General features: G+C 49.7%; 1 protein-coding gene across 1 annotated transcript in view; it reads right to left on the bottom strand.

The window, feature by feature from the left end:
* CACNG2 (calcium voltage-gated channel auxiliary subunit gamma 2) overlaps nucleotides 1-11,553 on the bottom strand; it is a 113,384-nt gene extending 101,831 nt beyond the window's left edge. The window contains exon 1 of the mRNA XM_036252459.1: nucleotides 11,274-11,553. Within this exon, the coding sequence (XP_036108352.1) occupies nucleotides 11,274-11,484 (211 nt within the window). The 5' untranslated portion in view covers nucleotides 11,485-11,553. The remainder of the gene's footprint in view (nucleotides 1-11,273) is intronic.
* Nucleotides 11,554-16,052: the final 4,499 nt, after the last annotated feature.

Here is a 16,052-nt window from a genome sequence, read left to right as displayed (position 1 = left end):
CGTCCTGGTACCTTGCTAAGGACTTTGCATGGAGCATCCTACTGAAACGTCACCACCAACTCATGAGTCAGACCTCATTTTCCCCATTTGCACGTGAGAAAATCAACTCAGCGAGGTGAAAGTCCTGTCCAAGGTCACATAGCTGGTAAGTGACAAGCTGACATGAACTTCGGGCCTGGCTGGAACACAAGGCATACTTTCATCATGACGGCACTGAGAAAAAACTGAGATTACATGTGCACCCTAATCTTAGATGCAAAGCTTTTCTTCATTCATTCATTCATTCATTCATTCATTCATTAACAAGCACTGGCTGAGCACCTACTACATTCCAGGTGCTGGGCCAGGCCCTGGGAACTCAGGTGCGGAATCCCTCTATCCAATATTAAAGGCACCCTCTTGTCCCTGCAAATTTCTCCTCTTTGCCCTGTCTCAGTGAAGGTCACGCGCTGTCACACCTTACTCAACACAAGCGACGGCGCCCAGGTCCTGTGGCTCCCCTCGCAGCCCTGGGTCAGCCCTCCTCACTCGCGGGGCTGTGCGGTCATTCCTTGCTGGACACTGTCCTCTGAGCTCCTCTTCCTCCCCCTCTACTTCACGTGGTTTCCTGAGCCATCTTTCTAAAACGCAAATCTGATCTTATCATGTCCTTTCCCACAGCCTCCTCTCTGGCCTCTTTATGCAGAATAACCATCTCGTCGTGATGAGGTCTCTGTTGAATCTCATCCTTCAGCACTAACCTTTCTCTACCTTCCCTTCCACACCCAGTCCCCCAGCAACACTGGAAACCCGTGGTTCCCTAAGCACCCGCGTGCTCTCGTGCCTCTTCCCGGAGCAACCTCCCACCCTGGTGCGCTCACTGCGTCCCTAGTCCCCCGGGGCGTAAGTTCCTTGAAGCAGAGGTCTTGTCTGTTCATCTTCGCAAAACCGAGGGCGGTAACGGGCACAGAGCAGTACTGAGTACATTTTGTTGAAGAAATAGATAAGAACTCATAGTCTAGAGGTGGAGTCAGGGATGGAGGCCAGAGAAGAGGGAAGATGCTGTCGGAGGCCTGTGTGGATGCTGTGGAAGGAGAGGGAGGGACCGTTCACCAGGCGGGAGCAGGGTGGGAGGCAGGAGGGGGCAGGGAAAAGCGAAGATTTAGCTGAGTCCTGAAGACAGTAGAGAACGGTTGGAATGAGCCCCCCAGGCAGAGGGCAAGGAGAGGGAGGATACGTTTGTTCCCTCTCCACCAACTTCAAGGAGCGGGACGTCCATGCGTGGGAGGCGCTCTTTGCTTCCACAAGTGAGACCACCCGGCGGCCCCTCCCCTGCCCCCACTCTGTCCTGGGTAAGGAGCATGTCCTAATTCAAACTTCAGACTTTTGAAGACTTCATCATGCATGGAGTACAATCTCAGCTTAGCCTTGCCTTCAACTTCTCCAAAAGTTTTATTTATAGATTTGAGGGGCAAGGGAAAATTGTAAATATAATTAATATAACAGAAGGCTGTGCACAGGTTTTGGAGTTGGACAGACTTGGGTCGGAATCCCAGCTCTGCCACTTGCTGTGTGACCTTGAGCAAGTGACTTAACTTCTCTGAGGCTCTTCAGATGAGGATGATGGGTATCATGGTGCCTACCTCCAGAACTGTGAAGATTAAGAGCTAACTTCTGGAAAGCATCGAGAAGAGTACTTAGCACGAAAAAAGCATGCAACAAATGATTAACTATTATTGTTGTTGTTGTTATTACTATAGTTACTATTAGTATTGAAGTTTTTCAGGGTTTCCTTGTTTGTAATATACGTTGGAGGAAAATTGGGGAGGAGTGTTCTCAACCTAAGGGGAAATTCAAGAAGGATAAGAGATATGTGCAGCCCTGGCCGGTCTGCCTCAGCAGTTAGAGCGTCAGTCTGCGGACCAGAGAGTCCCGGGTTCGGTTCCCACTAAGGGCACGCATCTCGGTTGCAGTTTGTCCCCGCCCCAGTTGGGGTTGTGTGGCTGGCAGCCACTCGATGTGTCTCTCTCACATCGATGTTTCTCTCTCTCTTCCCCCCCTCTCTCCCTCCCGCTCTAGCTGAAGATAAATGCAAAAATGTCCTCGGGTGAGGATTAAAAAAAAAAAGATACGTGCAGATAGAGATCTAGGTGGGGGCAAAATGTGACAGAAAAGAGTGAGTGACCCTTCGTGCAGACAAAGTGAGAAAGGAGAGCAACGGGGCAACACTGGGATAAAGAAAGGTCTAGGGGCAGCCACAGCCAGTCACCAGTGAGTTCTGCCCAGTGGCTAGGCCGGGGCACGCCTGCGCCGGGGGATTTCAGCTGCAGACTGCTGGTTTGCCGTACTCCGAGGCCACAGCAACAGTGCACCTGGGATCTGGCCCCTAATTCTGGGCATTCTCCTTAGCAGCTGGAAGACCACCCGAAGTCTGGAAAGTCGGGGAAGTGGGAATAAATACGATGTCAATAAGGAAAAGGTGTGGCGGCTCCGCAGCGGCAGACCCGGGGCGGCTATCGGTCCCTGTGGGCCAGGCCATGACTCGCAGGATCTGGACGGAGAGGGACCGTGAGTGCTGCCCAGGAGGAGTGGGCTTGCCGCAGCCGATCCGCTTTCTGAAGCTTTATGGCAAAGCCGTGGTCTGGGGGCCCCACAGAGAGCCTCCCAGGTTGGGGGTGCAAGGGGAACTCCTGCCTATCCTCAAGAACAGGGCCCTGGGCAAGCCCAGCAGAAAAGACTGGTCAACAGGATCCTTGGAGTTTCTGTTTCAAAGCCCATCTCCCTCCTTAGATGGGAGCTCCTTGAGGGCAGGCACACTTTTGGTTTCGTTTTTTTAGTCCTTCATTAAAAATGTAGCTCCTAGTTCTCTCTGTGCCGAGGCAGACATGGCCCCTACCCTCCTGGAGTTTGCTGTCTTATAGGGAACACAGATCATAAGCAAATACATGCTAAAAAAAAAAAAAAAAGTCAGTTTTAAGATGCTAAGAAAGGAAATAAGCAGGTTAACGGGATGGGGGCTACTCTAGATTCGAGTGGTCAGGAAGGCACCTGGAGAAATGATATATGAGCAGAGACTTTCTGGACCTTTGAACCCCAGGGCCTAGTACATAGCATGTGTTCAGTGGAGGCTTGGTGTACTGGGGAGTGAGAAGGAGATGGGGGATCCTGATGCACCTCTATGGTACATGGCTTGTAAGCCTCTCCCTCCTCCCTTTACTCTCCATTTAGTACAGCTGACAGTCTACGCCACCTGGTTACTGCAACAACCTCCTCATTGTGCCTCACCCCATCCTGTAAGTCTCACCAGCTCCGACGCCCTCCACTAGGGCCTCAGCATCCAGGGGGCTTACTGATGGGCAAAGCCAGTTGTGACCCTCCTTTGCTCATCAGCTTTTCTCCCACGATGAAGCATATATTGCTCTGGAGCCATTTATGTCCCTTTGGGATCCCATCTCTGGCACCTCCCACCCTCACCTCTCCCTGCTACCTCCTAGCCATGCTGGACTGCCTGGGCATGTGCTTCTGCACAGCCATTCCTTCCGTCTGAAGTGGTCTTCCTCTCCTTAGCTTGCTCACCTCTGTGATGCATCCTTCAGAACTCTGTCTTCCTGACATCCCTCTATGCCCAGTCTCTGTGCTTCCAGAATCCCCTGTGCTTGTATTTCATGCTGTGTCGTCATCATCGTCTGTTCACTGGCACGTCTTCTCTACTAGACTAAGAGTTCCTCGAGGGCAGAGATTGAGCCTTTGACTCTGTCCTGGCAAGTGCTCAGGGAACAGCTGTTGAACAAAAATCAACTATTGCCCTTTCCTTGTCAAGAAAGGTGCTGGTAAGACCACATTCTTCTCTCCTCTGCTGCTTCCTGAGTCATGGGACAGATACCAGCTGCGCGCTGAAGAAATCCCTTGGGCTCTCTCAGCATCCTGCCTGCATTTCTCTCTGTCAGCAAGAGAGCTGACCATCTTCCTTCGGTTCCAAGGCACACATTTTAAGTTTCAACGTATTAGAGTGTGTTTTACAACTGATACGTACATTAAATTCCTTTTCCCCTCCCCTGAAAGCTATTTAAGTAGATAGTTCATTTTGTAATTGATGGTGTCTTAGGACCAAGGAAAGATGGAACTGGATGAATAAAGTCCTGCACATACCCCCCAAAAAGGACCAGGATGCTAGGCCACAGTCGCTTATCAATAATCCTACAAAAGTTTTGACATGCAGTTTTTGGCATTGGAAAACACAGTTAACATCTTTTTACTCTCATTCTTATTTTCAAAAAGTCTGGCAATATAACTGAGCCTCATTCAAATTCCGGCTCGAATCCTCAATAATCCTAACATCGTGAAAGATGCCAGGAACCCCTCTGAATTCGCGGGAGGGTGAGCTGGAGGGGGGGCAGCAGGCTACATCAGAGGTCTTGGATGAGGAGGAGCTGTTTTGTGAGATGCCTGTCCTTTAGGGTCCCCTGCTGGGACTCACCTGGAGGGTTCCTGAGGCAGGGTGGGGCTTGTTCACCACTGCCTCCCTATTTTTAGCACAGGGTTGGCTAAACACCTCCACTGAGTGTATTTTGAATTTTGTTGGTTGGAGATGAATCAGTCTATTCCCTCCCTTCTCTGTGCTGTCATGGGAAGTTTTGAGGCCAAGGAGACCTCCATAATCAGGCTGGGAAGAGCATGACAAAGAAGAGAAGGAAACAGTGCTCTAAGCCTCACAACAACCTCAGGGACAGGCATTATCATCTCTGTTAAGTAGATGTCATTGCAAATGAGGTGCAGAGAGAGAATTAACCAGCTCAAGGTCACACAGCTTATAAGCAAGAAGGCAAAGAGCAAACCTCTTTAACAAGACTAACAAGTCTCCACCTTTGGGTCCTAAGTACTTCGCATCCTCCTTCCCACACCATGCAAACCCCTCTCCCTGCTCCCCTTGCTCCGCCCGTTCTCCAGCCACCCTGGCCTTCTCCGGCGTCTCGTTCTCTTCCTCACTGATCTCTGCACCTGCTGCCCTCCAACTCGGGATGTTCTTTCTTGCTCTCTTCACCCAGTTAACTCCTACTCATCCTTCAGAGAGCCCTTCACATTCAGACATCCAGGGACACCTTCTCTATAGTATTAGATACGATCACAATACTACAAACGCACAGGCCCATGTGACTCTCTGACGGCACGTACCATAGTTGTAATTTGTGTACACGTCGGGGAGTTTACTTGAAGTAGGGTCTGTCTCTCCCTGTCGGCTCTCAAGACTCTGAGGACGGTGACCCTGAAGGGTGCTACTTCCCATTATGACCCCAAGCTCTGGCTTAGCACCTGGCACTTGGCAGGGGTTCACCAAAGATTTAATAACTAAAATGAACGAGTGAAGGAATGGACTGATCTGTGGCTATAACTAACCTGGAAACTCAAAGTGCCTTTTCATTTGAATGTGGGTTTTTGGCCGAAATATATCTAGTCAAGGCTAACAGGAGCCATTGAATTTGAAAAAAGTTGGAAATCTCCTGCACGATCAGTCTGGATATACATCTCCTCCTCCCCCGCTGACCTGAGAGCAAGCCCCCGGGGGCACTGTCCCTGAGGATGTCTGTGACAGACCCACCAGATGACGGGGAGCAGAACACCATGGCCAGGATCCATTTAGAGGATGTTTACCCCTCAGCATCTCCTTCTTGGGCATTTGTTGTCCTTCCACTTTCTTTTTGTAAATTAATTTTATTATTGCCCTCTGTGTGTTGAGCCTCCCTCTTCCTCCCTCCCCCTCCGTCTTTCCTCTCTCTCTCCTTTCTCTGTGTTGGGTTCATTATTTTTTAGAATGCCCCCCCCCCAAAAGAAAGATGGCTTTGCCACCACTACTGACTGTATATAATTTACAGAGCAATTCTCTGATGATGTGAAGGGACCACCATGTCTGAAGGTCCACCCTGTAGCAGGCAGTGGTCATTTGTCCGTTCACCAGCCAAGGTGGGCTGGCGTCTTGCACTGTCATAGTTTCTGTGGCTACGGCGATGAGCAGAACAGACAAAATCCCGGCCCTTGTGGAGCCGACAGTCTAGTGGTGGACGAGAGGGAGGGGATGGACGAGGGGGAGGGGCTGGGTTGTTGATTGCAATTCCCAGCAAGGCAGTCAGCAGAAAGCAGGCGACAGACATCCATTCATTTAATTCTTGAACTACCAAGACCCCGTGAGAAGGCTATTATACTTCATTTTTATAGACAGGGAAACTGAGGCCAGGGGAGGTGAAATGACTTGCCCCAAATCGCACGACTCACAAGGCTGCAGAGTTTAAAGTGAACCTGGGTCTGTGTGGCTGCAGGATTCTTTCAGCCGCCCCCCCCCCCCAGTCCCCCCCCAAAGCTCCATCTGAAAACTTCCATGAGTGACAGGGGACATGCATTTGCCATTTTCTGAAGAATGCTTGCACACGTAAGACCAATGGCTTGTTTCCATTGAGGGCACTTCCGAGATGCAAGGGCGAAACCAGAGACGCACCTGGTGGGTCTGACCTGGACTTCAGAGTTGCCTTCTCTGTCTCACAGGAGTGAGGGGAGTGGGGGCAGAACTGTCACCCTGCATGGTGCGGGGTGGTTGGATGTCAGGGAGTCAGGTGGGTCAGCACTCAGGTTTCCTGACATGCTCAGACTGGCACTCAGTGGGGACACTCAGCGGGGTGCAGACACACTAGAGTCCAATGCTGGCCGTGCGGGTAGGTACCCGGAGGCCAGGGGCTGTGCACGGAGCCCGCTGGAGGCTTGCAGCGTGGACACGAGAGGCTTGGGTTCAAGTTCTGGCTCTGCCATTGTCTACCCATGGGCCCTGGTGCGCATCACTCTGATCCCCTGCAAAGGGAGGCAGGGCAGGGCGGGCAGAACTTGTTCCTCATCCCCAGGTGAGAAAGGCAGGGACGCTGGGCCTGGGTCGTGGAAAACTGCTGAGCAGAACCAAGACCCCGGGGAGTGTTCTCAGGATCCAGGGAGCTGGTGGGAGCTTCGGTAAAGAACAGAAGCTTCTGGGGAAGTGCAATAGGGATGGTTCCGGATGCCTGCCCTCTGCCCAAAGTGTCTCTTCTGGTGAGTACGAAGATCAAACTGGCCTTTGAAAAATTTTAAAAGCAGAAAAGGGAAGAAAATCAATGTGTTATTTTTTCCTTCCCTGTAGAGGCTAAATGTACTGATCAGTTTTCTTTGGCCAATTAGTAGCTGTGCGGACCCAGTGACGGACTCCTCTGGAATTCTCTTATTTTATAATAATGAATTCATGACTCATTATTATTCTTAAAAAAAAAAACAAAAAGTACCAGGAAGAAGAAACAAACCAGCCTCATTTCCTCATCACCCGCCTCTTACTTGATTGTCACTGTCCCATGATGTTCAAATTAATTTCAATAATTTTAAGATCTTCTGAGTCAATCCATTGATAAGTACTTTTTGTGCACCTGCTGTCAGATCATCTCCGGATCTGCGGAGCCATGTGCACACATATGAAGGCCGGTGAGTAACGTCCACGCTCAGCTCACGCTCCCTGCAAGGCCAGGGAGTCTGGGAAAGGCCGCGGCTTTCGTAGCCCACAGGGCACATCCCTCCCTTCTTCAGAACCGGAGGGCTGTGGCTGAACCCAGCCTGGAGCACTCGCCACCTCGCAGGCCTAGCAAAGGCTGTGCAACTACCAACTTGGAAAAGACAAGTCAGGACAATCCAGACGCGACTTGCTCCAGGGAGCAGGGAGGTAGGGACGGCAGAGCCCCACGGGCAGCAGTATATGGCGGACCGACGTCGGCCGTGCCACAGCAAGGGAAGGGGCAGGGGAGGGAGAGAGAGACCAGGATGCGTTTCTGCTGCAGACCACGCTGCAACCCAGGGCCTCCTCCTCTGCAGGGCCGGACATCCTCTGGGGAAGACGTGCAGCTGGGACAGGGTAGGAAGGGGCAGGGGAGAATAAACAAGGAGTGAATTTCCTGCTGCCCCTGGAGACAATGAATCCTTTTGGTGACAACAGAGGTTAATGTCTCAGGCAGCCATCCACCGCACCGCTCACAGGATACCTCGCTTGGAACAAGCTGTTTTAGTGGCCTGCTGTAGATTTTATAGAAATGGCCAATTCATCTCACCATTCGGAGGCTTTTAACACCGATTTATGAAAAGTTCAAGAACTTCTACCACTCTCCATGTACCTGTATCCACGTGCAGACCGCCCCCTACCCACTCAGTCCCTCTAAGGACACCCGCCTGCTAAGGATTTCAAGCTCACACACACGCCACTGCTGTTATTGACTCTGCAGAGGGAAAAAAACAAAGGTGGTTTCTCCTGGATTCCTCTCCCCTCCTGCTGTGCCTACCCCTAACAGGTGGTCCTGTCCCTTCTCCTTCTCAGCAGACCGATTCCTTTCAAAAGCGGCAAGAGAAGCAAGGAACTATCTCCCGATTCTCATTTTCATTAAGAGGTGAATGGAAAGCAACATCCCCAGAACAAAAGCGCCTGCGAAAGCCGGAGAGCAGGAGACAGCAGAGGCAGACAGCGTCGTGTTTCGTCTGGAGTCATTAGCAGCCTCTGGGGGAGAAGACTTGAAATCTGTTCACAACTTCTCGGGTGCGGGCAGGAGGCACAATGGGGAGGTGATGGGGGATCTTTTCTGAGAGTCCAGTTTCTCACAACACATGCAGGGCGGGGGAACCGAAGCACTGGTAACTTGATTTCCCTTAAGAACGCCCCTATTGTGAATGCTCAGAAAAGCATGCACGTGAGGGCCCACAAGGACCGTCTGTACCAACCTTCAGAGATAAGTGCACTCACAATCGTTGGAAATCAGTGCACCCTTTGAAAATAAGTGGCTTAAAATCTCCAAACTACTTCCTAAGTGGCCAAGGCCCGACTTCCTGGGGGCGGGGGGGTCCTGAGCCTCAGAGCCCTGTGTGGACAGAGGCTTTGGAAAGGAAAGGCCAGGTGGACTGGGAGCCCTGAACCCTCGCTCACCTTCCTACCTGGGCCTTGGCTACAAGTGGAAACGGAATTCTGGTCCTGAAGGGAGCCTGACCCGCCCTCTCCTCGCTGCCTGGGGAGAGGGGCCAAACCCACAGCTCCCGTGAGCATCACACAACCCTTGGGAAGTGTAGCAATTCTAACCTTTTCAGGATGGGTCGGGGAGAGGGGATGTGTGATTTGGAGAGAAAGTTAAAGGGGCTGATTGGGCAGCACGTTTGGGGATGTGGACACCAAACAGATGGCATTTTCATGAAAATGCTTAAGCGCTTTAATACACAAGTGATCCAAAGCTTCCTCTAGTCCTCTGGCCTCTGGGAATTATTGAATGTTTAAAAGATCAAAGTATTAAGAATTTGCAACTGTAACCCTCATAGGAAAGTATACGTATAGCAAGTCACCAGGTCCGGATATCGTTCTCCTGAAAGAATGTCCTGCCTTTTCCCTAATCCCCTGGCCGCATAGCTCCATCCATCTAACTACAATTCAAGGGAGGCAAATTGCTACTATGATCATTTCCCTCAAGCAGCGCCCACTCACTTTGCTTTTCTTCTCTTTTGGAATAAAAGTCTGCCATAAATGTTTAATTAAATGGAAGTCTTTCCACTGTTAATGACTAGCTGCAGAAAAAGCTCTTCATTTTTCAAAAAAGAGGGGTGTGTTTTAAACAGTCCCTGCTAATTTCCCGATATTGATTCTCTGGCGGGGAAGAGCATATAGTATTCAGCATAGAGCGGCTATGCAGACTATGTTGGAGGCAGCCGTTTGGATTGAGAAAGGGCACCAAATGCAGTATGCGTCAAATAGACCATCGCTCAATGAAGTCACTTAGCTATTCAAAACATGTTCAACCATCACTCAGCCGTTTGCACCAAGAATGTTGGGAGTGGGGCACAGAATTGATGCTCTTTCCCAGACGCAACCATTTCCCAAAGAGCGGCTTTTGCTCAGTTTCAGTTAGACCCCGGGGTCACATCAGTTTCTCCCTCTCATGTCTGTTTCCCTCTTTTCTCCCCCGTCTCCTGGCTTCCACTCCCTGCATCACCATCCCATGTTGAGCTTCACAAACAATCCTGCAGTCCCTGCTTCCCGACGCTGCCTCCGACAGCCTCCGGTATTGGTTCAAACCAGAAGCAAAGCACATAAGCCTTCTCTCCACATGGAAACATGTATCTCTCTGTGCACGACTTTTTATAGGTGGCTGTAGCTTGTACACACAGACATAGGTAGCCATTCAAATGCAGTCCCTCCCATTAAAGTCTGCTGTTAAATGCAGGTCGTGTGACCTGCAGGAGTTTTTTCAGTGCTTGTTAGTGTGTCTCAGAAGCACATGCCTTCATCCGCACCCTGATCACCCAGGCTTTACACTGTGGGGACCCCTTTGCCCACAGCACATGCACCGGCACACATGTCCCAATGACCCTGCAAGATCAAGGCAAACAGCTGACACCCCTGCCCCACTGCTCTCTTGTCCCCCCTCAACCTCCCCATGCCCTCGCCCTCCTCCTGGCCTCCCTGCACAATGTCTGATCCTCCAGCTGGCTGCAATGCTGACTCTACTCGCTTTTGGATAACAGACATGTCACTCTGTGTGGAAGTGAACTGGTTCTCAGCTTAACCTGCAAGTGAATTGCTGTTTATTAGAACTTGCGCTTGTTTCTTGTGAGAGACGCATGTATTTTTAGACTTTGTAAACCTTAAAACACAAATACACACACAGCCAGTCGCCTCCAACAATATGTGTGGCTCATAGACATTACGAAATGCTCTTGAACTCAGCTTGAGATCTTGGAATAATTAGGATTTACCAAATAAGGATTCTTAGAAACATTTTTTTTTTTTTTAAGGAGATTTGCAGATGATGATGTGTCTGGGACTTTTGGGGAGTAAGGGGAGGAGGAGGAGGAAAGGAAGAGCATTTCTGAATTCCTCTTATGAAAAAAAGAGCAGTGTTGAGAGACAATTATTGCAACCCCCTCATAGATAGCAGGACTACATCAAATGGCAAATCCTAATGATTCCAAAGTAGGCAGGGCGCATTTGACTTGTAAAGACAATCTCTTGTTGTTTTCATCGCATCACAGATGATTCCAATGAAGAGGTTTGGGAAAAGGGAGGTGGTGGATGCTTGAGAGTTGAGAATGGTTTTTGCTTATTGATTTCCTTTCCTCTGAAACTAACCCAAGCAACCTTGATCTGTGGTGGAAGGAGTGAAGTAAGAAAATGGTGGAATGTAAAGGGGACTTATCTGGAGGAGGGTGGGGAGGGGGAGTGGAAGGGGAGGGGTGGGGTGGAGAGGGGGAGGAGATGGGAAATCAAATACCTTCTAGGCAGCAGGTTCTCCATAATCCAGAATGGGTCATAACTTCCTCGTTCTTTTTGCTGGTTTCATTCTCACTGACACTTTTGGTCTTGCAAACCCCTCTGGAGTAGAGCCAATAGTCGGTTCCCACAGCTATGGTCATCAGACTGAAGGCAGCGAAAGCACCAACGGTGGTTAAAAGCATTTGAACACCTCGATCAAACAGCCCCATAATTCTTCATTATATAAACACCCAACCGACTTCTGGTTCTCGGGAGAGGGTGTGTGAGGGTGCAAGTACTAAAGCAAAAAATAAAATAAAAATAATTCCACTACTAATATAATGGATATATGTGAATAGAGATTATGGAGAGATATAAAAAAAGGGAGGTAAGAAATCTCACGGAAAAGAGTATAAATGATAAAGATCACACGGGAAGAGAGGCTTGCCTTTTGAGATCAGAAACTGTTCCAGTTGCAGTGATTTTTTTTTAAAAAAGGAAAAAAATAAAAAGACACCCCCCACCCCCCCAAGTGAGATGCCTTAAGCTCTTTTCCTAAAATTCTGGTCTCCAGTTTCCATATGTGATAGCTAATTTGGAGATGGCTTCCACAGTGAACCAGGGAACAGCCGCATTCTCAACACAATCTCTCATGGTCGGGACCTAGACAGTTAGAGATTGTAAAAGGCGAGATGCAACCTTCCGTCTCTGCGGCCTGCGCCATGAAAATCCTTTGCTTCGCCAGTTCTCTTCCTTGGGGGGTCTCGGGCGCTTTCGTTTCAGACCAGACTTCCCAGTATTCTGTAAGCCCTTGATTTCAGCTGAACAGGTGCGGGGGTCTCGCCTTCCATGGTTTTGCCCCGGCAGCGGCAGCGGCAGCGGCGGCAGCAGCAGGGCGGGCAGGCGCAGCGGCGGCAGGACGAGCAGCGGCGGTTATTGTTGTTGGTGGCGGGGTAGTGTTGGCGAAGTGGGGGAGGGAAGGGGTTTCTCCCGGAGAATCGAGGCGGGTTTCCCTCCCCCTATCTGCAAAGCTCCTGGAAACAAGGGAGCCGGCGTCTTGCGGCAGGATGGGCCGCCCGCCTGGCCCCCCCACAACTCCCTGCCGGCCGGGCCCCGGCGGAGGCGCTCCCACCTACTGCATTACCGGGTGGTGCTGAACTGGACAGCTCCCCGCGCCTCCCGCTCCGCGCGCGCCCGGGCTGGCAGGGCGGCCCGCCAGGAGGGGGGCGCGGGCAGAGTCCTCCCTCCCCTCCCGGCTGCGAGGCCAGGGCAGAGCCGGGGGCTGCCTCTCCTCTTTTTACCCCTCTCCCAAATCCTAAAATGAGCGCTCTCCTGGGCTCCCAGAGCTTAGAGGAAGGCGTAGCTAGAGATAGCTCGCTCCCTTTCCCTCTCCCCCCCTTCTCTCCCACTCTCTCTCCCCTTTCCTCCCTCCCCCCTTGGTGTTTCTTCCAGCTCAGCCTCTTTCTCATTCCATCTCTACGTGCCCAGAGCTTCAAATACAACCCTCCCATCACAATCAGATGGGCACAAAACTTCAACCAGCCGTTTCTCTGCTTGGAAACCGTGAAAATATAACCTGGATGGGTAATTACAAACAAGGTCTTTATGTGTTTTTTTTAAATCATCGGTTTCACTTTGCTGTTCGGGGGTTTGTTTTATTTTACTGGCACGTTAGCTGTGTCTTCTTTTGGTTGTTCCTCTCTTGTCTCTTTGTTTCTTTTGGCTAAGTGGGGGTGTGCACTGTGTGCGTCTCTCTGTAGTTTTCCGTGAAATTCCAAATCTCGCTCCTACAAGCAGACATTTTGGAAAGATCGTTCATGGAAAAGGGTGCGGAAGGGTGACTAGTGGCTGGGGCTCGGGCAGTGATTTTCATCTGAAGGATAAACATGTTTGTAGGGGAAGTGGGTGAAATGTGAATCCTTCTTAAGTTTCCCATGCCATTCATAAACTGCATTGGAAGAGATAAAAATCTCTCTGCTGTGAACACTGAAACACATCATCACACACCTCTTTCTCTGCAGAATCCTCATCCTGCGTTAATCACAGCATGACCTCTTGTTTCTATATGTGCAACTTTTCCTTAGTGTGAACCCGGGAGAAGGCAGCACACCAAATTCCTGCTGTTGCTGATCCCTTTTTTCTCTGGTCAGTTGCCTAGTTAAGTGAGTGAGACACGTGAGGCATGATGGGGGGTGCACTGTTTTTAATTTTTTTGTTGGGGGAAGGGGAACCTAAAGAGAGCTGTGAGTCTGATGGGTCAGTTGAGGGTTAGAGATGCTGTAATTTCATAACTCAGTTACTTCATACTTTCTTCTCTCTCTCTCTCTCCATTTTTTTTTTTTTTGTATTAACAATTTCTCAGTGATCTGGTGATTTTCAGAGTATATAATAGATGACTGGATTAAAATGAGATATTCTTTGGTGTTGCCTAATTTCTTTCCCTTAGCCCAGAGCTGGTCTGCAGGCATGGCCAATGCTTTCTTTTTTTGTGTGTGTAGAAAAACTACCTGTTTCTCCACCCTGCATACAATGTTCTTCTCTCCCTCTCTGTTCTCTTTTCAGTCACCATGAGGGGCAACTGCTGTGCTCTTGGCACCTGGAGAGGGTCCTGGTGTCTGGAGAACAGAATCCCTGCTAAGGTACCTTCGGGTATAGCAAGGGCTTCATTTGCAGACTGAAGATTTCTCCAGGTTGGTTTCTTGGCCTCTGAGGATGGGGCTGGGATATGGACAGATCTGTGGATCCCACTCAGCAGAGAACTTAGCAAATTCAGCCAGTGAGTCAGGTGGGTGATTTTCTTGGCTCCTGTTTTGAGGAAAAAGGAAGGGCAAGCAGGAAGGTCTCGAGGCCTTTCAGGGGCAGTGGAGAGAGGCTTGAGTATAGCTACATAAGCCGGAGAAGCTTGCCCTCGCTCTTGTCATCTTGGTTGCCTTTGGCCTGTCCTAGAGTCCCTTCAGACTGGGGATAGAGACCTCCTTCTCATCTCCCCACCCCTTTCACACCAACATCTGAATCTTTTGCTAAATTGAAATCAGTAACAGAGGCTCAGAAGCTTCTGTTTGTTCATAGAAGCTACTAACTTCTTAGCCACTGAGTGGCCACAGCTCTAGCAGCACTTGATTAACTTTCTGGCCAGATAATCATTGAGAAAAGGAAAGGGGTTGAGGAGGGAGGCAAAAGCTTTTAGGCTGTCAGCACGGAGAGAAAGAGACTTCTGGAGACATAACAGACCTGAGGGCATAGCTCAATTGTTCTACTTGGTAACTTCACGACTCCAAACAAACCCACTTCCTAGCCTAGAGCCTCAGTTTCACAGTATGTAAAATGGGCATATTAGTATCTGCACATTTTTCTGATATTTTCCCAGCTACTCTTGCTTTTCACTGTTGCCACCCTGCTCAGGCCTCTACCATCCCATTTGTAGCACCCTAGTGTGTGTGTGTGTGTGTGTGTGTGTGTGTGTGTGTGTGTGATCTCTTCGAAGTCAATGGCTGTGTCTTATTCACCATTATATCTTTGGGACCTAGTCCAGGGCTTGATACATAGTAGATGCTTGATAAACAATGGCTGAGTGATCATAGTAAAGTTAAATGGCAGGAGAGAGGTGAAGCTCCTGGTACATTGCAGGCACTCAGTAAATGTGGGTTTCCTCTCATTCTTCCTCCCCCCATTTATATCCAGATTGGTCTCCAGCATCTTCTTCCATCTAACTCATGTACCACTCCTCTTCCCCCTTCCCAACCTAGCTCTACTCCTTAGGTCCCCTCTGCAGACTGGGCAAGGCCCCCTGGGAAGAGCTGGCTTGGTGCAAGTCCCGTTAGATGGTCTGGATCCCCGAGGCACACACACTTAGCAGCAGCTGAATGGATGCTATGAGGGGAGCAGCTTTGTGTGCCTGCGGTTGGTTACTTGGTAAGGGCTTCAAGGAAATTAGCTGAAATGCCACAGGCCTATTTTGAGCTCCTTCTTTGATGGAGTGGAAATAACATAGGATTTGGGAGCAGCAGACCTGACCTTGCAGCACAAGGCTGACATTTCCTCATTGTTTGACCTTGTACCATCACGTAACTTCTCTGAAAATCTTTCCTTCTGTCAAGGAGGACCACGGGTAAGAACCTTACCGTGTTGTTGTCAGTCGTGTATGCTAAAAGCAATGACAACAGCGAATGTGCCAGATGCTGATCTCAGCTGAATTCCATCATTCTTCCCATTTCACAGATGAGGAAACCGAGTCGCAGGATGGTTTTAAGTATCTGGCCTAAGGTTGACCAGTTAGTGAGTAGCAGAGCTGGGAGTCCCATCCAGATGGCCAGCTTAAGAGCCTATGTCCTTACCACTGTGCTCTGACCCCACATATGAGCTTTCTGAATAAGGGTATTACACCAAGTCTATTTCCTTCTCATGCACAGATTTGGTAAGCATTTAGGGAGTAACTTCTAAGTGCCAGGTGTTTTCACACAGATTCTCACACTTAGCTTTCCAAGAACCCTGTAAATGCATATTACTATCTTATCCTATAGGTGAATAAACAGAGGCTCAGAGAGGTCTTGTATCAAATCTCAAGGTCATGTATCAACTTACGTGAAATAGCAGAGATCTGAACATTTTGCACTACTTCAGATTCTACCAGCTCCAAGTCCCATAGTTCATTCGTTCGTTCATTCATGTATTCAACAAATCGAGCAACTACTATGTGTCAGGTACCATGTGGATTCCTGGGAATGTTGAGCAGGATCGACATGGTCCCTTCCTCCATGGATCTGAAGACAAGCAGGAGGAACAGACAAGTAAGGAACAG

This window comes from Molossus molossus, unplaced genomic scaffold (genome assembly GCF_014108415.1).
Source record: "Molossus molossus isolate mMolMol1 unplaced genomic scaffold, mMolMol1.p scaffold_m16_p_10, whole genome shotgun sequence".
NCBI lineage: Eukaryota > Metazoa > Chordata > Mammalia > Chiroptera > Molossidae > Molossus > Molossus molossus.
Note: the sequence above shows the minus strand (reverse complement) of the source record. Positions and strands in the feature narration are given on the sequence as shown.